The 20,801-nt window shown below is 41.2% G+C and overlaps 1 protein-coding gene across 11 annotated transcripts in view; it reads left to right on the plus strand.

Moving 5' to 3' along the window:
• rbms3 (RNA binding motif, single stranded interacting protein) overlaps nucleotides 1-20,801 on the plus strand; it is a 237,709-nt gene that overhangs the window by 209,657 nt on the left and 7,251 nt on the right. For 6 of the 11 annotated variants that reach the window (XM_026299812.2, XM_026299814.2, XM_026299816.2 and 3 more), the window contains 5 exons: nucleotides 1,144-1,194; nucleotides 11,557-11,667; nucleotides 18,392-18,481; nucleotides 19,315-19,395; nucleotides 20,340-20,464. In XM_026299812.2, the coding sequence (XP_026155597.1) occupies nucleotides 1,144-1,194; nucleotides 11,557-11,667; nucleotides 18,392-18,481; nucleotides 19,315-19,395; nucleotides 20,340-20,464 (458 nt within the window). Of the gene's footprint in view, nucleotides 1-1,143; nucleotides 1,195-11,556; nucleotides 11,668-18,391; nucleotides 18,482-19,314; nucleotides 19,396-20,339; nucleotides 20,469-20,801 lie in introns of those variants that run through there. The other 5 variants (XM_026299821.1, XM_026299815.2, XM_026299822.2 and 2 more) reach the window with 2 other exon arrangements.

Raw genomic sequence — 20,801 nt, forward strand, 5'->3', positions numbered from 1 at the left:
TTATTATCTAAGACAACCATTTGTGACTAATGACCACATTTCATTGTTTTTTTTTTTTTGTTTTTTTTTATCCCCTCTAATCTAAGATAGCCTAAACTGCAGCACACACCGTAAAGGAGCAGTAAATGTGACTGGAGGCGAAGTCTCAAGACTACAGTCCTGTTCTGTATTTTTTTTTTTTTTAAATATCACATGATGGTCATACAGTACCTTAGGTAGAAAACGCTGAAGATAAGTGATTAAAGATAAGCTGTGTCTATCTGCTGTCCTGTTCCGCTGGGAGAACAAATATTATCATGTATAAACAAACAGACTTGGCTTCATGTTATAGAATATGAAGTTTGTTTAGGTGTGGATCCAAATCACGCATTTGGGTTGGCTCAGAGGATTGATTGCTCTTATAGCAGATTATTCTGTGTTTGTCTTTGTTTAATCTAATCATTTTACCAGGATCAGTGGCCAGCCTGCGTGTTTGTTTGCTACAAGCTGTCTAATTCCTCTCTCTAGAATATCTGAAAGCTTTATGTGCTGCTTCATTCCCCCAGTGTCTTGATCATTGTCCCTGACACTGTTTCAACACCTCTTTGACTTTCTCAATCACGTTTATATATGACTTCCTCTGGTAACAGCTTGGTGCGTCTGAATTCTGGGCCACAGAAAAGAAAGGTTCTGTCCACCACTCTCAAATTCCTTTTAGTTTTGCTTAAAAAATAATCCTATGGGGTTTTGTGGGTCCTCCCTAGCGGTCTGTTCCTAAAATTTTTTTAAACCTTTCACTCCTCTTACAACAGCACTGGGTATGGTGTTAACATTATTATTATAACAGGGAAAGAATCAAATTTATGGGCTCTATGCACAAGTCATACTATTGGCAATAACGATAAGGCAGGAGAGAGATTTGCTGCCTCCAGACTTTCAAATTCTTTTTGTAGTTCTTTGGCACAACTTAATCTGTGTAAAGTTCAGCCATTTTGGCACATTAAAACCAATGCAATCATTTTAAAACCTCCAGACTCATGAGTGTTTGAACATATTGTGAATATTTGAACAGCGTTTATTGCTTTATGTGGGATAATACTTGGATCTGACTGAGGAAAATTTATATTGTGACAGTCATTTTGCACTTTATGTGTTTTTGTTCAGGTCCAGAGTACATCATGGATGCCTCATCAACAATATGTTATGCAACCTACAGTAAGTACACTACCTTTCACCTGCAGTACCTCTCCCCAGGACCCACCCTGAGTTGAAAGTCTTTGGCTTCTCTCTGGCTTCTTTTTTTCTGTGCAGGGCTTAGTTTAAGTTGGTGGAGGTTTTTAGGAGGAATTTGTAACAAGAAGTTTAGTTTTGTACTGAAAATAGTTTAGAACATGTTCTATTTAGAGCAAAATGACTGAACAGAAAAACAGGTTTCTTCTGGAAATTCATTCAAACCACATTCTTCCCTGGGTGCAGGTCAAATGTTAAACCAAAGTGCATACAGATAGAGTGAATTTCAGTTTCCAGTAACCACCTGAAAACCTCTGATAACTAAGTGATTGAAGAACTTTTATCCAGCTCTTTAGAAATTCTCATCCTGATAACATTTTTTTTATCATTCTTAACTATGCAAACATATTTATATTTAGATTTTTTTTTGGTTAGGAGTTTATAGGGTTGGTTGTGCCAGGAAACCATTCAGCATTTACTAAACCAGAACACAACATGGAAACACTGTAGACTGTTGCTCTGGGTTACTGGGTAAGACAGCAGACACAGGAAAAAGTAACATTAATGTGATTTAGCTCACAACAACACAATAATGAGGTAGTTACTAGCATCCAATAGTATTTAGTTATCCTGGGTGTAGAGCAGAGAACATCAGGTTTCTTATCCAAAATTGTGTTTTTCTAGGTCACAGTGTACAAATTTTAATTGCTGGTAAAATCATATTTTCCTTCTAGTGGTGAAAAGTAAATTTACTTTGGATGTGTTTGATCGATGCTCATTTTCTCATTGCAGTTCAAACAACTATTCAATAAAAGCCTCAGCATTTATGTTCAGTTTTAGCCTTTACCTACAGCATTGTTTGCAGTATATCCCAGAATTACCTCCTTAATGTTAAAGCAACACAGAGCATTAGTTAGGTAAATAGTTTTAAGGTTCAGCTTTAATTGATCTTAGCACCATGAGTGTTCTCATTTTGTTGCTGGGACTTTTTAAATCTTTCTGCCAGAGGCTTTAATATTTGCTTAAGGCTTTCTGTGGCCCCTGAAGCACATTCAGAGTATTTTGTTCCCTTTTGTTCACAGTTCATTCACTAAATTAGACTGAGAACCAGTCAAGGGCACATGTATTTGATTCTTTGTAATTGTAAACCAGCTTCACTGCATCGTAGACAGGAATTTGTTCAATAAGCTTCGTGCTCAAAGCCTGCTTCACTACAGCACACTGTGGAGACTGCAGCTGAGTATTTCATACAGTAGGGTAAAAGTTCATATTATTGTTGAACATGCAATAACACTATAAAATGTGTTGTAGCACAGTACATAAAAAGCAGTTTACTATTCTATACTTTGGAATATTAATGAGCAAAATGAGTATGCATGCAGATGACTAGATAGCACCTTAAGATTAGGATGTATCACCCAAGATGTTTGGGAATGTTGTTGCAATGCAATGTGATACATTTAAGTATTTTGGTGCAACACACACTTTTAAAGCAACAAAGCTATAAATGTTGCACAGACTATAAATAGCATTTATCAGTCTGAAAGCATCATAATAATCTGGAAAAACAAAATAAATAGTCAAGATTTCTGGATTATTATCCAGTGAAACAGAGAAATTGCAGTTCCAGTTTGAGAACGTGTTTTTTATGATTTTCATCTGATGTTAGGCATCGTGAAAGTCAAATGAATGAATTTTTTTCTGTAAGCTGTTTGTATATTAAGAAAGACATTTGCCTCAAGTAAACCGACTGTGTCAGTATCAGTGTTAGCCTGTGTCAGGAAGACATCTGCTAGAGAGTCCCTGCAACTGAGCAAATTGGGAAACACAGAACTCTACAGCTGATAGTCCAGCTCTCACTCACTAGAGGAGTGCTCAACCAGCCGCACGGTTCCCTGCTGTGGCCTTTTACCACTCAGTCCTACCCATCTCTCTTCCTCTCCCACTGTGGGACAGTGAACATGTAATCTGGTCACAGCAGGCCACCAACCAGGCACGCACACACAAACACACACACCACACCCAGCTGCAGGTGCCCTCCAAGCCACTGAGTTTGCCTTTCAGCCACGTTTGCCTTTTCTTTGAGCATCTTAACTCACCCAGCCTCCACTTCTCCTTTTCACAGTCAGGGCTGCACTTTCCTGGTGACATTGGTTTCACCCAGGATTAAAACTAGATTCATAACGAGCTAACAATTTTTGCTGGTACTGCTGTGTTCGCCTGTTGTTGAATAGCAGGAGTTTTCTAAAATGTGTGAGCGTGTTGGCAAGTGTACAGTATATGTGTGTGTGTTTCAGCATACACATGCACATTTGTCGATTTATATGTACATTTTCTCCATTTATTGCCTAGTCATTTGTTGTGATGTTTGTCTGTCGGCTCACAGAGGAAAACATACACCTCATTGTGTAGGTTTGTGTGGCTGCGTATGTTTGCCTGATTCATATTTGTGTGCACTTGTGTTATGCATTGACATATGTGTGATTCATTCTGGTTATTCCCAAAAAGCCCGTATGGCTGCCTGACTGCCATCCATCTTCCAGCCATATGCCATGAGGCCTCTTGGAATCAGTCAGTCAGTAGCCACATTGTGCTGTGGTGTACATCTCATCATACCTTCATGCCAGCATGAGCCATTTAGACATATCTATCTCCATCCCCAGTCCCGAATGTGTTCCAGTGGCTCTCTCTGTCACCAAATGCTAACCCCAGCTGTCATAGCCGTCAGTGGATCAGAGCTACCAATCTGTCTCCCTTAATGACCCACGCTCATATCCACTACCAGCTACATGCACAGCCTGCCACCAGTTCAATGAATCGCATTAAGTTAGCCAAGCGTGCTAGCTTCAAGAGCTTTGGGGGCTACTCATAGCATTAAAAACCAATTGATTGTGCTGCGATTTGGCGGCTCCTGCCACGTGTCGCGTGTTAAACCAATGGAGCGTTATGCATTGGCACTCCTGGTGTCCAGGCAATATGGAGGCGGCCGAGCATGAAAGGTGAAGGGGTTACTGTTAGCCAAAAGACTGCGAACAATTGAACACAACATTTAAGTTACCACTTAACAAGGTATTACCAAAAAAACAATAATCATTAAGTCCCCAGAGCAAGTACAACACAGTAATTAAACTAGAAGTCCACAGATTTCCCAGTGCTGCCACAGCATTACTAAACATCACCACCTACGCTACGGTGCCAATATTGCAGTAGATGTCTATATTTCAGCCTTTTTGAAGCAACCCTTCAGGTGCATGCTGGCATTTCATGTAAAATATTTTTTTGTCCCATCTTGATTCCCAAATAGATATGGTTCAGGATATTCAAAAAGAGAAATAATTCGTATTTCATTCATCTTTCAGGTCAAGCAGTGACCAGTAGTACAGATAAATGCACAGGGCCCTGAAACAGACCACATATATAATAATGACAAGTCCCAGACAAAAGCTATTTTCCCATAATTGTGAATACACTGCATAACGCACAGCCACAGCGTGTGTGTAAATATCTAAATGATATTTGATAGGGCTCAGTAAAGCTATATACTGTCAAGAACCTCAAATTCACTACTGCTGATGTTACTGTTATCTTGATGTTTGTCAGCAGTTCAGTGCTTTCATGAACATAGTGTTAAACAGTAATTTGTTGAAAATAATATATGATGTCATTAAAAGAAACTACTGTATGTACCAAGAGTTTGCTTATTGCGCAATAATCAAAGAATATTTCCTATACCGCCTCACCGAAGGTGTTTTTTATCAGACTAGATTAAGTTTGATAAGTCCATGTATATGACACTGGAATTCACTCAGCACTTTATTAGCACTAAATGAGCAAGAGAACCTTTTTCAAAATTTGTTTATTCCCAATTAATGGGTGAGATGCACTCAGCGTGGAACTTGATAGTATATTTTAAAGTGGACAGTTAAGTGAGTTTGCAGCCTGTTCTTCCAGGCGTTCTTTCTGCTTTTCCTTCGTTCATCATTTGTTTTCCTTCTCTCTTCTCCTCTCACTCTGGCTCTCAGATGGTCTAACGCTGTGGTCTGTGTTGCAGTTAGGCGTGGGATGTCAGAACAGCATGACCACTTGTCTTTATGTGCTCTGTTCTTTGGGCAGTGCTGCACAAATCAACAGACCTTGGCCCGAAAGACAAATACAGAAATACCTGCAGCTCACACACAGATGTACAACGGCCTAAACGCACATATTGTTTGAGTGCAGAAACACATTGTTAATAGTAAATCTCACTTACGTACTGTACAGCTCATCAATCACACACACACTCTCAAATTCTCTTCACACTGCCAGAGTAGCTGCAGTACCAGCCAAGCGCAGCTTTGCTGTCTTTCCTCATGACTTATCCATCCTGTGTTTTTTTTTTTCTTTCCTCTCTCTGAACTGTATGTGCTTCCTGTGTGTATTTACTGAAGTGCATTGGCCCTTACATACAGGAGGTGAATTATTGAATTCCTCTCTGTTGCACCCCAGCCAGTTCGCCCAGGCACAGACTTTGAATAGCCGCTCGCTGGGCCTCTTAGAATTGAACCATAGCTATCTGCCCTCATCGGGGTGAATCGGTGCACTGTGTGATACCCATCTCCCCGCCTGACATTAAAAACACTCTGTGGATTCAGAGGGGGAACATTATGTTGGTCTCATGGATATGACTGGCAAGGCAGAATTTGAGACAGAGCTAAAGTCGCCCTTGAGTTTCTCTCACTGCTCTCTTCTCTCCATCTTTTCATCCCTCTTTCCCATCCTCTACTTCTTTCCATATATCTCATTTCTCCCTCTTTCTCTCTCTCTCTCTCTTTTCTATCGGCTTTTCGGAGTACAACTGCAGCTACTGTGCTGGTGCCAGCAAAAAGAAAATCATCTGTTCAGGGTTAAAGTTTCATTCATATAAGAGATACATTGTTACAGTGCCACAGGGTGACTGACAGAGAGATTGAACAGCTGCTTTTTCACCATAAGCTTTTGGATATTACCATGAAAAAGTTTGTGATAGAAAAATAAATTTGAGACAAAAGCTGATATGCTTTGGTAGGCAGGCTCTATTAGTTCTCAGCATTTGTTTAATTGGATTTCTAATCTCTTTTTGCTTTTGTAAATAGAGTAAATATTCCGGACAGATCCTTGTGTGTGAAATGATCCATTTGTCTACAAAAGGCAGTCAGAGAACGGCTGATAAACGAGCGCAGTCCGAGCATGGAGAGAAATGGACCTCCCTTGAAGACATGACAAATACTGTTACATGCTTCATCTAGCAGCCTTATCCCCTCATACACACACACACACACACACACACACACACAGGGGCACATACACTACAAATCCATCCAAATATCATACCCTCCTCAATGAGGGCAAGTTAGTGGGTTTTATGTGATTATAACTTCATTAGTATAAGCATTTTATAGTCAGAAACACTCATGTCAGTCTTATGTGTTTAAAATGTGTATATGCACTCACATACACACAACAAAACAACAGCACTGCATTTAACAATTTCAATTATGCCCAATTAGTAACATACATAGTCCATTTTGACCTGTAATTGTAGGCTATTGCACCCCATGTTCCAGCTGATGTAATTTTGATAATGCTGATTTCAGAGGTATAACATTTTATTGTAATTCAATCTGTTTCCTCTGAGATATTGCACATGATGTACTAACAAATGAATCAATAAGTGGAAAGAGGCTGATCCATCATCCTTCTCATTTTCATTTCATTGTGGAGGACGAATAGAAATATAGTAGATAAACATCTTTGCACGGGGTGAGAAATCCTCCATCAGTTTCAGGCTCCACATGTTAATATCCTAAAATTCATTGTTATGGCCCTTTAGCTTCTTCATTTTCACAGTAATGATTGTCTTTTCCCTGTAGGTCTGTCTCATGTTTGCAATTAAGCTAATCAAAACCCTTAAAAAATGAGATTTTACATTTGTGATGGTGGGGGCGCCATATGCATCACTGTCAACGTGTGAGGTTTCATTGATCACTGTTCTTCAGTTTGCAGTGCTATTTCTCTGCTACTTCAGCTGCCAGTTCAACTTCCTGGCTCAGTCCATGGCACTTTGTGTCTTGTAGAAATAGCAGGGCTGCCCTGGTAGTCTGTTAGCCCCAGGGAGGGATTGATGCTGCAGATTAGAGTAAAAGATCCCAGCTCCCTTTACTGAGATTACCTGAATTAAACAATGGCTGAGGGTGTCTGGAAACTGTGGCTCCAGCAAGGCAGTTGATGGCAAGTTAGGGGTGTCTATTGTAAATCATAATAGAGTATAGATAAAGAACAATATAAATAGAAGCTTTTACAAACACATTCATGTCATGCAGGAAGATATAAACATAGATCAAAGGCATAGGCACACTATCTGCAGTCAAAAACACAAGCTCCCTTAACCCGAAACTTGTTTTGTATTTTCCACAGACGTACCTACAGCAAATACCCTTTGTCGTGTGAACCTGTAGTATTAAAGGTCCCAGGTATTCTTTAATGTATACAGTTACCAGTCAGTCATCAGGCCTTCCAGACCACTGTCTGAACAAACATAGTCTTTATGTGCCACTGGAGATGGAGAAATATCTGTGCAGTACTGCGACTTTAGCAGAATTACTCAAACCCTGCGGTGTGGAACTGGAACACCTCAGCAACATTTAGACAGACAGAAAACACACTGAGACACACACGAGCATCAGTTTCTAAATCGACAGAACCTTACATGGAGAAACTGTCAAATATAGCGAGGAATGTGTTGAGTCAAGCCCGGGTTCTCTTTCACATGGATGACACAAGCAATGCTTTGTTTGAGTGGGAGCCTTGGTCATTTACAGTTTGTGCAATGAGGTGAGGATTTATATGTGAGCGTCTCCCTTTGGCAGGTTTCAGGAGTGAGGGCAATACCACTACCCGAAATTACCCTAACCAATACGCCACCACTGTTCAGATGGAGGTACTGCACCTTTATATCTACTGTATTTGTAACTGTTATATTTACAGTTACTAGTTACTTTGCAAACAGATGTTTTCAGGCAAAACAGATGAACTGCTTATATATTATATGAAGTAATTCAAATTAGCTCCACCTCAACCAAATATAAAAGTAAAGGTACGTCAGCAGATACCAAACCGTTGGAATGTCTCTCCATAATGAGCAGTCATTAAAAAACACCACTGGTTGTAAGATTTTTACAAGATTTCATTACTGTACATTGTCTCAGGTCGTTGAATGTATATCAGGATGTCTAACAGCCAGAAGACTGATGTCACCTGTCTTATGTCTAGGACGGAATCAATACCATTTTAAGCAAGATACATTTTTCACAGACACACATACATAAACGCAGAGACACAAATGCAGACACTGAAACGTGCATACATTTGGGATATCTGTAAACATCATCTTGTGTATTTGTAAGATATACATCTCCAGCATCCATTATCTTCCTGTCTTTGTTGCACACACGCGCGCACACACACACAGAGGATAAATCAAAATCATATATTGTCTACTTCTTTCACATTTTCTTTCAGCTCTAGTCTGACACTAGGCAGACACAACCAGACAGACACCATCATAGACACACACTAAAACCCTCTCTCTCACAGACACTCAGTCTCACAAACACAGAAAATCGAAATCACAAATCGGCTTAACTCTCCCTGACACGTCTGTGAATTAAGCCTTTCCGTTGCTCTCCCTTTCCCATTATAAAGGCATTGTCAGAGGCTGAATCTGTAACAGGTAGCCCACAGCTCCTGCTGCTTCTTTCTCGCTCCTCTCTTTTTCTATCTTCTTCACCTTCTCTGTTTTATTTATTTTTTTGCTCTTTGTCTTCACTCGCTTTCTCCCCATGTCCTGCAGCCTTTCTCTCTAGTTTTCTCTCCTGCTTCGCCCTGTCCATTGCTCCTCGCTCCTATCTTCCTCATGACCTTCATCAGGTTCTCACACAGTCCTTCTGTTTCCTCATTTCCCCTCTCCTTTTCATGTTTTTGTCTAGTTGTGGAACTTCACTGTATTTCACAGAGAAAGTCAGTCTTAACAGCTATATATATGTATTTATATACAAGGCATGTGATTTAGAAGGAATGATAGTATTATCATTATTTACTGATCATTAATATATGCTGACATGGGCTCATACCTTCAATCAACTAATGTTTGAATTCAGGACTCATACTCAATGATGTTGCTTTTACATTATGGTACTTCTTATGTAAAGTATCTGAATTGGGTTGCATTGAATAGAAATGATACCATCACCTTTATAAATAAAGTCTTTCTAAAGTTCATAATAATTCAGCCAGCTTCAAACTAGTCACTAAATCAAGTTGCACCATTGCAAAACATAAGAGCTTTTACTGATGTGTTAATCAGTTTCTAGAGAACATCTGGTCTGCTGCTCAGTCAAACGACACCAGCTATTTTAACAGAAAGTTGCATTGTGGGCTGTCAAAATGTAGAAAACTATTAAAAACAGTTTGGTGGGGGCAACAATACAATAAAGTTTGTTTTATTTGTATAATATACATATATGGAGAAATATAATGGGAGGGGAATAGGATTATGTTAATCTGTTTTTATTTAATCATTTAGCATAGAAATAGAAATATATGATAACAACTAATCTCTACAAAAAAACTAGTCTTAATTTGAAAATACGGATTATTAATTACGACTATTAATTTCTGCTTTGCAAACATGTTATCATGAGGTTGTTTGGACATACAGTCCTTTGACCTGGTGCAGCTGGAATACTTCCTTCTCTGATCTCAGCACTTCACCCAGGGTCTCTCTTCTTGTGTGGAGGTGTCACTCCAGGAAGGATCACATGAAGCCTGCGTATGGAGTGGGAAAGGGAGGGAGATGGAAGAGAAGGGGAGGGGGGAGTTAGCTGAGTGTGCTGTGAATGCAGGGACCAGACAAGCAGAGCGCTTCTGACAGGCTGTGTCTGCACAGTTTGTTCTCCAATAGGCCCACACAGACTCACCAGTGGGATGCGCACATGCACGCACACACTCACAAGCATACACCATGAGAGTTGCCCGTTCATATACACACACATACATAGTGTGACTCTCACACTCGTGCGCAAATGCTGGTACACACAGTGTGATGTATGCTTACCCACAAACACTGATAGACACACTAAGAGAACAGACACACACAGGGAGAAGAGAGCTGAGCTGAGAGGCGCAAAAGGGCTTGGTTTTGAACGCCTTCCTCCTGAGGCTTCAGTGCTGGGGAAATGGAGCTATCATGACAAGGGATGAAAGAGCAACAATGGTTTCATCACTTTCCCTCATGTTCCACTGCACCATGGAAAAGAAGCTTCTAGCGTTCTCATTCACCCGTTAGGGAAAACATGCCGTGCATTTTACCATGAGGGGGGAGCTTGAGAGTGAGTGAGTGAGTGAGTGAGTGAGTGAGTGAGTGAGTGAGTGAGTGAGTGAGTGAGTGAGTGAGTGAGTGAGTGAGTGAGTGAGTGAGAGAGAGACAGAGAGGGAGGGACAGGGAGGAAGCATCTTCTCTTAGCAATCAATGAACTGCACAAACCCATATTGTTGATACATCAGCAGCAGATATTGACTAGTTTGATGGACCAAAGACAATAGTGTATATTGATTTTGAAAATGCTCATGTTCGATACAGTTTCGTGCCACTGTCCCTCTTTCCCTCTTATCTGTCATTTCATCATCTTTGCCTGGGCCCCACCCTCTCTTCCTCTCTCACTTTTTATTGCTTTTGAGTTTTTGGTGATTCTTTCTCTTCCCCAAATCCTTCTTGTCCTCCTGTCTATTATTGTCTTTTCTAAAAACAATTTCCTGCCTCATCTTTTTCAACCCAGTGTCTTGGTGGTTGGCACTGTTGCCTCAGAATAAGAAGGTTCCTAGTTTGAAACGCAGCACCTTTCTGTGTGGAGTTTGCATGTTCTCCTTGTGCTTGCATGAGTTCTCTCTGGGTACTCCGGTTTCCTCCCACAGTCTAAAAACATGTATTTCAGGTTGGTTTGTGACTCTAAATGAGTCTAAATGAGTGAGTGTGAGTGTGTGTGGTTGTTTGTCTCTATGTGGCCCTGTGATGGACTTTTGCTCCAGCAGATTCCTGTGACCCTAAATAGGAATAAGTGGGTAAAAGATGGATGGATCTTTAACCCTTACCATCACCACCACCTCCTTTCACTTCTCACAGTTCTCTTATTTTATGGTATTTATGTTTGCTTTTCTTTAGCTGTTTCATTTGTGCTAAATGAGGATAATGGGAATCAGAACAGACATACACAAAAATGTAAACATCCTTAGTTCCTTTCCTCCTTTTCATAGTCTTTTCCCTCATTCCATCAGGGTGCAGTGATCACGCCAGCCATGGACCACAGTATGTCCATGCAGCCTGCCAGCATGATGGGCCCTCTCACCCAGCAGATGAACCATCTGTCCCTGGGCACTACAGGAAGTGTGAGTACTACACAGTGTGCTAGACTGAACCATGCACATTACACAAACACCCAAACAAACGCCTGTTTCAGTGCCATAATCCAGACGAGTGAATGTCTGAGGTAATTTATGCTTTTTCCTGTATCTGTTGACCCATATTTTTAGGAGGAAGCTACAGTGTAATTAATCTAAGATGATACAATAAGTGGTTGTTCTCTTTTTAGTAAATATGATTATCCAATGTGAAGGTTTCTGTCAGTGCACTAAGTGACAGTGCACATGATTTTATGTAGGTTTAGTGAGTTATTACCCACAGTTTGTGGGTTTTACACGGGCCACGAAAACTACATTAAAAGTCTATTAATGGGAAAGTACACTGTATGCATGGCTAGCTGCTTTGTTGTTATTTTATTATCATATCAGTTTATATTCACTTTTTGAGCCAAAAAACTACAGGAGTCTCCTACACCATAGGTATGGGTCAGGCATACTGGAGGAATTTTGTCTTTGGGGAACATTGTTCATTTTGTTCAAAACAATGTACACAATAAGTTGGAGATGTATTATATTTCCACTTCCTTTCAAGCAAGCCAATCCCTCTTAGCCTGTCACCACATGTGCTCTTCCATGGAGCTGCCTTATCATTTGTTTTACACTGCACGCTTTCCCTGCCAGACACTGAAAGAGCATATTTCCTCCCTGATCTTTCACATTAAACAGATTTCCTGTGAAGCTTAGCGGTGTGACAGAGATCTCTATTCCCCACCTTCCTCACTTTCACCCTACCACAATCTGTCTCCTTCACCCTCTAAATCACACATCAGCTCTATCACTCCATCAGTTTTTCTGATTCCACGCACACATTCACCTATAGTCACTGCCCACTAAACCAGGAACTCCCTCCTGCTTCAGGATCAAGTCGTCTTAGAGGTGTCACACTGTTCTGAAACCTGACCTGCTGCCCTAACCCTGCTGCCCGGGGGCAAGCAAGCAGGCAGCTTTGTTCCGGCACTATGTTTGATCTCTGTGCATTTATGTGTGTGTGTGTGTGTGTGTGTGTGTGTGTGTGTGTGTGTGTGTGTGTGTGTGTGATTGAAACAGTACTGTATTGTACAGTTACCCATGTGTTTTCAAGTGAGTTGTCAGTGACTGTGATGCAGCGTTGGCCCTGTCAGGAATGTCCCCTCCCTAATCTGCCCCAGCTGTGCTAACAGCCAGGATTAGAGACAGGCTAATCTATGCTGATGGCTTCTGATATTTGATGGGTTGTATTTTTGGTTTACTCCATCTATCCTCTCCCCTTTCTGCCTGCTTAGCTGTCCTGAGGCGATGCTGTGTATCCTATGGCTGAGCTCCACAAACGGCAATTGATCATCTATGGGAATTGAGACATCTTTCTAATAAACCTGATTCTTACGCCAGATGTGAAATCTTTCACCCTACCACTAGGGTACCACTATTGCTGTCTAAGCCAGATGTGAAATCCCTTTCAAAGTGTCTGATTGAGAAAATCTGTTAAAAGAAGGTTGAGAAACCTGGATCTGAAACTGTCAGTGTAATAAAATAGACTTGACACCACATACGCTAAGAGCACATTCCTCAAGTACACATGTGGTGCAGTTGTTTTGATTACCCCTGCTGGTCACATGATTTAACCTTCACCACAGAAAAGCACCTGCACGAACAGTGTCTCCAAAGTCAACAACTTATCATGAATGCCTCTGAAGAAGCCACACCTCAGAATACTCTTGGCCGTGCCCGGATTCTCTGTGGCTGTTTGTGTGTGGCTGTGGCTTCACTCTTCTCTCCAAGAAGAGAACCAAATGTTCCCGGTCCGCCCAAGCTGCGACACTGTTGTGGTGATCATAGCTTTCCGAGAACGCTGTGTTATTTTGCATGATTGAAAGCGTGGATCAGCACGGAAGGTCATGCCTATTAAATAGGCCTGGCAATGAAAACCTCAACTCATAACGAGAACTCATGGTTTGGTGCCGTCTGATGGTCATTGCTATGGAATTTAACTGCTTCACCAGAAAATATTCTGTTTTGAACAACTTCTATAGTCACTCAGCTCACTATGGTGTTTCTCTGTCTTGAACAACTTGATTACAGAATGCTAAAGAACCCCATGCTCACTGTTCATGGATGGCACACATAAACATGCCATCCATGAACTACACTGATTTATTTTTGCATGTTTGGTGCATATTGGTCTGTTAGATTTATTTACTATCATGCAGCTCTCACCGCTTAGCAGGAGTCTGTCATCTGTCATGCCTTGTCTTTGCTTGTGCCTGTTAATGTGCATATGTGAATGTGCATGTGCACAGTTTGTCATTTTAGGATTTGTGTCTGTGTGTGTGTGTTTGCAAGCTTGTCATTGTCTGTGTTTGTGTGTGAGTTACATAGTGTTTGACATGACAAGAGGTGACCTTCCTTCTGTGTTTTCCATCCTATTGCTGTCATGGCATGTAGAACCCAGGTCTCTGTTGTCATGGTGACAGTAGTGATTGACAGCTTCTGTGTCCCTGGAAGACAGATTCGTATGAAGCGCCTTCCCCTGTTATCTGGGCTGTTTCCCTTTGGTTTTCTATTGGAAAGTCTAAGTAGAGCATGTTATTCTGCATTTCCATAATGGTGCATGGCTATATTTAACCTTTACTCACCCATAGAAGTTGACTGAGCATGCATTCTTTCTTCTTTTTTGTTTTTCATTTTAACAGTAACACAAGTTGACACCTGGGTGCTTCATAGTACTGCTGAGCAGTTAGTAAAGGAGGAACAACCATTTTGAATGGGTTTAAGGGCCAGTAGCTAAAAATTATAATGCAAGAATCTGCCATTATTGAATAAGTTTTATGGCATTGTTATTGAAATTCACGCACTAAATTCATCTTCTTCTAAGATAAGAACTAAAGTCAGAATTCAAATTGTACGTTCCCAACTGGAGAACTCTGGAGCACACTGAGATCTTGTGCAGCAATGATATTTGACTGCTATACAGTCATCCTCCATGATGTGAAGTCTTTAAGTAAGACTTTTGGAGTGTTTAACCCTAACACCAGTCAGCAGTTTTTAAATAAACAATACATCAAATGATTTGCTGTAATGTGAATCATATCACCTATTTATAACAGACCCACATACAATCGTCATCTAACTCTGCAGTTCCCTCAGCTCTACATGCTTTTCAATGCCTTTTAGCTGACTATGACTGTACTGTCCAGTGTTTTGGTTCTGTCTCATCGTCCTCAACGTTGTTTCTATCAGCTTCAGACATAAACTGACTGCAATATGGGGAACACAGTGGAGCATTTAGCACCTAAAAAACCAGATGTTTACCTCGGTAGATGGCAGAGACCAAAACAGAGCTAGGAGAGTGGTTGTTGGACTTAGATTAATCATGTGTTTGCCCCTAATCTGCTGCATGTCATTAGGCAACTGCTGATGCACTCCTATGTCCATGATGTTTTTGCAGTTTGCTCTTTCACCGCTAAGTTGAGAGAAAAAGTAATTAATTTTGCTTTAAAAATAAGTACCTTAATGATTTTTGCCTAGCACTTTTTAATCTGCACATTTAAATATGCAAAAAAAACGATTATTAGATGAAGACAGCACTAAAAGCTAACAGTTATATTAAAGTTGGCTCATGGATTTTTTTTTTTTATCTTTATTGCTACTCAATATTACTACAATGTGTGTATCCTTGAGGTCTAATGAACATGAATGCATTTTCTGATTCGCAGAATATTTTCAATGCTGATTTATTCAGAGCCTTTTGAACTTGTTCTTTGCTGCCCTTTAGTAATACATTGCCACATTTTTAGGGCATTATAATCATGTTATAGATCATTTAAATGCTCTTAACTCTGCCAGTTGCCAAAATTATATAGAGTACTCAACAGTAAGCCTGCTGATAATATGTCTAAAGATGTGATCTAACAGATGACAATGGTTGTGCCTCAGGCAGGCTGTTAACAAAGCCTAGGGTTGCAGATATGGAGGGTTTTTCATGGTGAATTGATACAGTGCTGTGATTCACAGCTGCTGGCGTAAGGCTTCAATAGTTCCCATCATGTTGGAGCCCCTCACCTAAGATCAATAGTCATCAGAGCCCATCCAGACACTGCTCTGCCATTAATAACCTACAGTGAGTAGCTGGGTGCTCTTACCTTGACCAACTGTTATCCTCTGCCTTGCAGACGATGCGACAGAACAGCATGTCAGCACAGAGGGGACAAATAGATGTAGAGACTGAGTGACAGACAGATAGAGGTGGTTGATTTATCTGAACATTTAAACATGTTAAAATGTAGTGCTGCAATCCAATAGAGCCATCCAATAGAGCCAGAACTGCAATGACAAAACAGAAACTCTTAGTGATGTGGAAAACTGACTGTAGGAAGTAAACTGCCCCAACATTCTTGTACCACCAAACATAAATTGTGGTGCAGAGGCCCAAACCACTGAGGTACCAGAGTGGTTCTGTCTATGCCATGGACTTACTGTATGTCCTGACATTGCTGCAATGCGGTCTGACTTTATACTGTTGTTATAGGTGTATGTCATAGAGAGTGATGGTGGAGAAGAGACTTAAGGAGTCTACTCACACCAGCCTCGTTAAGGAGCTATTCAAGCCTACTGTTCATCAAACATACGCACACACCACCTGCTTCGGGCACAGGTGTGTGTGTGTGTGCGTGCATGCACATGGATGTATATATGGCTGTGTGTGTGACAGCAAAAGTGAAACACCATTTACTGCCAATTAGGGATGCTTTATATTTTCCAAAACCTGTCCCCTGACTATGGACAGAGAAGTATTAAGGGTTGAAATTAGGCAAAAATCATCTTTATCACCATAGCAACCCAATTCACTGTAGCCAGGCTTGACATCCCTCCGATTTGCTACAGCAGCGACTGCAGAAATATGTCCTGCTCAACCTGCCATTTTAAATAGGTTAAGTAATGGTTATGATATAAGAAAAAAAAATCTTATCCTATTAAATTTTCTTGTTAAGTCTAATTTAAATTCCTTTTGCAGTCCTGCAGAGAAATATAACATTTCAAATGGACATTTTCCCTTTGACAGGGAGATTTTGATATTGCTAATTATCTCCTGCTTCCATTCATTTGCTTTCATGCAGCCCACACAGGTACGTTGGCTCAGTAAGTGAATGGAAAGGAGAAGTGAAGACAAAAAAGTCCAGATGAAAATTGGTATGCATGGGTTTGATTCACCAGGGAGAAGGTCACTTCAACAATCTGATGGGCCCGCTTAGACTATAGCAGGTTGAGAGAGCAGGAGAGAGAAAGGGGTAAGTGACAAGAAGGTGAGAGGAAAGAAGGGGTGACACAGAGAGGTAATGTGGTAATGTGTCAGGAAGTCTGGATATGCTGCCTCACCCCGTAGTGAGTGTGACAGCCCTGAAGGTGCGATAACCTTAAATTCACACGCACAGACCCACAGAGTCAAACTCACATACGAAAGCATACTAACATCCATCCCAGGGCATCCTCCTGGCCATGGGTAGCGATGGTGGGGGAGTTAATCACCCATGTCCCTGGCCTTTAGCTGCTCTCATTAGCGGTGAGCGGTGGAGCCGTACCCGATCCATTAGCAACGCTGCCGGTAATGACACTTCACCAGCACCACCGGGCCCACAGCCAAGAAAGGCTCCACAGCCCCGCACAGCCCCTTCATTACTACCTCCTAGTGCATACTGTCGTCGTGCTTTTTAGCACTAGAAGGGGAACTAAGAGGCAAAAGAAAAAAAAAGACAGAAAGAAAAGGATTATACTTCCTCTTTTCCTTGGTCCGGAAAAACAGCAGGAAGACGAGGAGAGGCAGTCTGGTGGCTTTTATCTGGGATCACATCCGTTGGCGCTGTACTGCAGCATTATCGTTCCAAGGCTCTTTGTCTTTGTCTGTCTGTCACAGAAACACACACATACACATACACTCACACGCACACACTCAGACATGCATGTATGTTCCACAGCTGCACACAGGAGAATACACATAAGCACGGTGGACAGACAAATAGTGATAAGTCATCTTTTATGCACAGGCATGTGCTGATTAAAAAGAAGCACACACACTGGCAAATCAGGCTTCTACTAGCACTTTGGTTCACCATATACACACCATGCATTTACAGCTAGCCCCTCCCAGACCACAAAGTACCGTGGCTTCATTCATATTGTATGTGAAAGCCTGTGGCTGTCATGTAACTGAAACTGTGTTACATTGGTAAAAGGCCCATCATGGAGTGAGCTAGCACCCAGTTAAAAGCCAGGGCAGGCATGACTAAAGGAATATAGGCCACAGGCAACAGGCCTCCTGCTTTTTATTTTCTCTCTCTCTTGTTCATTTCCCTTAGCTTATTTTTTTATCTTCTTCTCAGCTGTGGCCTGGTGCATTTGCCTGCCTGTGAGGTCTTGGTGGAACAGCAGGACATCTCTTCTTCGTCTTCCTCTGTCTGCCTCACACACTTATAATCTGCTCTGCTCTGTTCAGCGTGCACACATATTCTTTTAGCGCCCTCCAAAGGATGCTGTGGGGGCTGCAAGCTCCTGACCCCAGTGATTTTGGGGATAATTGCACTGTATGACACTTTCGGGGAATTGTGATATCAGTGTTTGATAACTAAAAGTCTAATATTGGATTGGGATTTGATGTGAGTGTAGCAGGAATTTTCATGTAGAAGGATTTTGACGTGTGTGTCCTTTGTTTGTGTTTCAGTACATGACTGCTGCAGCCGCCGCGGCGCCTATGCAAGGGACTTACATTCCCCAGTACACTCCTGTGCCTCCAACAGCCGTCCCTGTCGAAGTAAGACCCACACACATGCACACAGCACTTAGCAATAATCAAAAATCTGTTGATGTTTGCCCAAAGGAGGACATCATTACTGCTGACAGCACACTCACACCTCCAAGAACTCACTCCACCATTTCTAAACCTGCTCACCACATCAACAGAACAAAACAGTCATTAAATAGACAGATTACATTTGAAGCCTGCTGTAAATTGCTCTTATTCTCTCCAACCAAATAGCCTTGCACCACCAGCAAATAACAAGGATGAAAACTGCAAGCAAAGCAAGATGAGTCAGAAGTTTTATAGTATTTGGGAAAGACATTTGAAGTACAGTGCAGACTTTGTCACTTTTTCGGTCGGCTGTCTGAGCTCCTGGCAGGTTCGAGCAGTCCAGCCTGAGAAATGATGAACATGGAGAGCGGTTGGGCAGGCAGGCCTGCAAGGAGAGCGGGCCAGCTGTCTGGCGGCTGACAGTGCAGTCGTATTCAGATGGACTATCAGTCGTGTATCAGATGACAGGAGCTGAAGTGAGACACAGTGCCGGCGGTGCTGTCTCTCTCACCCCCCACCACCACTACCCCCCACAGCCGGTTTGGGCTGGTAGGTAGCTGGAACACACACATCCGTCAGCCACGGAGCTCTGGTTAGCCCACCAGCCACAGACAATGACAGGTTCCCCTGACAGACCCATTAGTCGTACTTCCCCGACCCCCCCCCCCCCCCCCCCCTGAGAAAGTTGCCTCCATCCTACTGAAGGAGTGGGACGGAGGAGACCGATGTAGTTGTAGTGTAGCCCATGGCGCCTCTTACCTATTTCATCCTCACTGTCATCCTCTCAATGCCAGCATCAGCAGCGGGGTGTATATCAGCCTGTCTGGAGGGATGATGCATGGACAGGACGCAGTATCCTTGAGAGCTTGTTACAGGTGATTGAGATGACTCAATGATGGGGGGTTATCGGTAATGCAAGACACATAAAAAGGCTGAGAGGTTGGTGTGATGAATTCAGTGCTCACAGCAATCATTAAAGATTTTTTTACCTCCAACACAGGTATAATAATCTGCAAGCAGTATCCATTTTATATACTGAAGATTTTAAGAATCATATGCATCTACTGTGCACACATTTCAAAATTACTCTAAGGTGTTACTTCTCTGTGTGCTGTTTGTTTAATGTGACAACTTTGTTTTAAATATTCCAAATGTTCCTCCAGGTAGCTTCATTTCGCAGACAAATATAATTTATATTTTTATTTTATATTGTACTTGAATTATTGTTCAAGTTCAAGACACAATTTTTTTGTACGGCTGCATTTTTAATGGACGAAGACAGAATATTCCCTATTTCCATCTTATTTATTATTATTTTGTTTTTTGCCTTTACTTGCTGTATACTGTGCATATACTGACAGCTTCGGTTTTCATACTTTAAATCAAATTCTGCAGTTATAAAAAACACAGCATGGGTTGTCAGGTAGAGAGCTTAATCAGTTTCATTTGGTAATGTTTGTATAAAAAAAATATATATATGTATATATATATATATAATAAAAACAAAACAAAAAAAATAGAATGTTATTTGTTTCTTACAGCCCAAACCTGACATATGTTTTACAGTCTGATGTATATAAGACATTTTATCGTCAGATTGTCAGTTTTGGTAAGGAAAAAAAAAAAAAAGAACATACTCAAACACCTCAATTTTCTCTACCAGTACAGGCAGACATGCAGTAATACAGATGTATGTGCAGAGTAGACAGTATTTTGCTCACTATAGTCACATACTTTTCCGTAGGAAGTACCAAGCATCGCAGATATGCTTGTTAAAAGTTCGGAGCGCTGACACATTTCCTCTCGTGTGTGTCCTCAGGGAGTGGTGACGGACGCCTCCCCTCAGACAGTGGCTCCCTCGTCACAGGAGGTGGCTGGTCAGCAGCAACAGATCCAAGTGGACAGTGCTGCTGACCATGTTCCTGCTTACTCATACCAGTCTAAGTAAGTCAAACTATGAAGCAGTTAATTTTCTGTTAAGCTTATGGATATGACATATTAGGGGGTAGTTTTTTAATAAAAAGATTTTCTATAAGCACTAGGAGTGAGCATTACAATAATATATACTGTGAGAAGATATAACCTACATTTCTCTTTTTGACATAGTATTTATGTATGAAACATCTCTGGGACTATGTCTAGATCAGTAATGCATATTAATCAGTAGGACTACTTTATAGCCATATTGTAATAAAATTATAATTTTTGGAATGATGCAGTGAAGTAGCCAAAATAAACAGGAATTTCTCAATTGATTTTTGAGAAAATGTTTATTTATATA

This window comes from Mastacembelus armatus, chromosome 11 (genome assembly GCF_900324485.2).
Source record: "Mastacembelus armatus chromosome 11, fMasArm1.2, whole genome shotgun sequence".
Classification (NCBI taxonomy): Eukaryota; Metazoa; Chordata; class Actinopteri; order Synbranchiformes; family Mastacembelidae; genus Mastacembelus; species Mastacembelus armatus.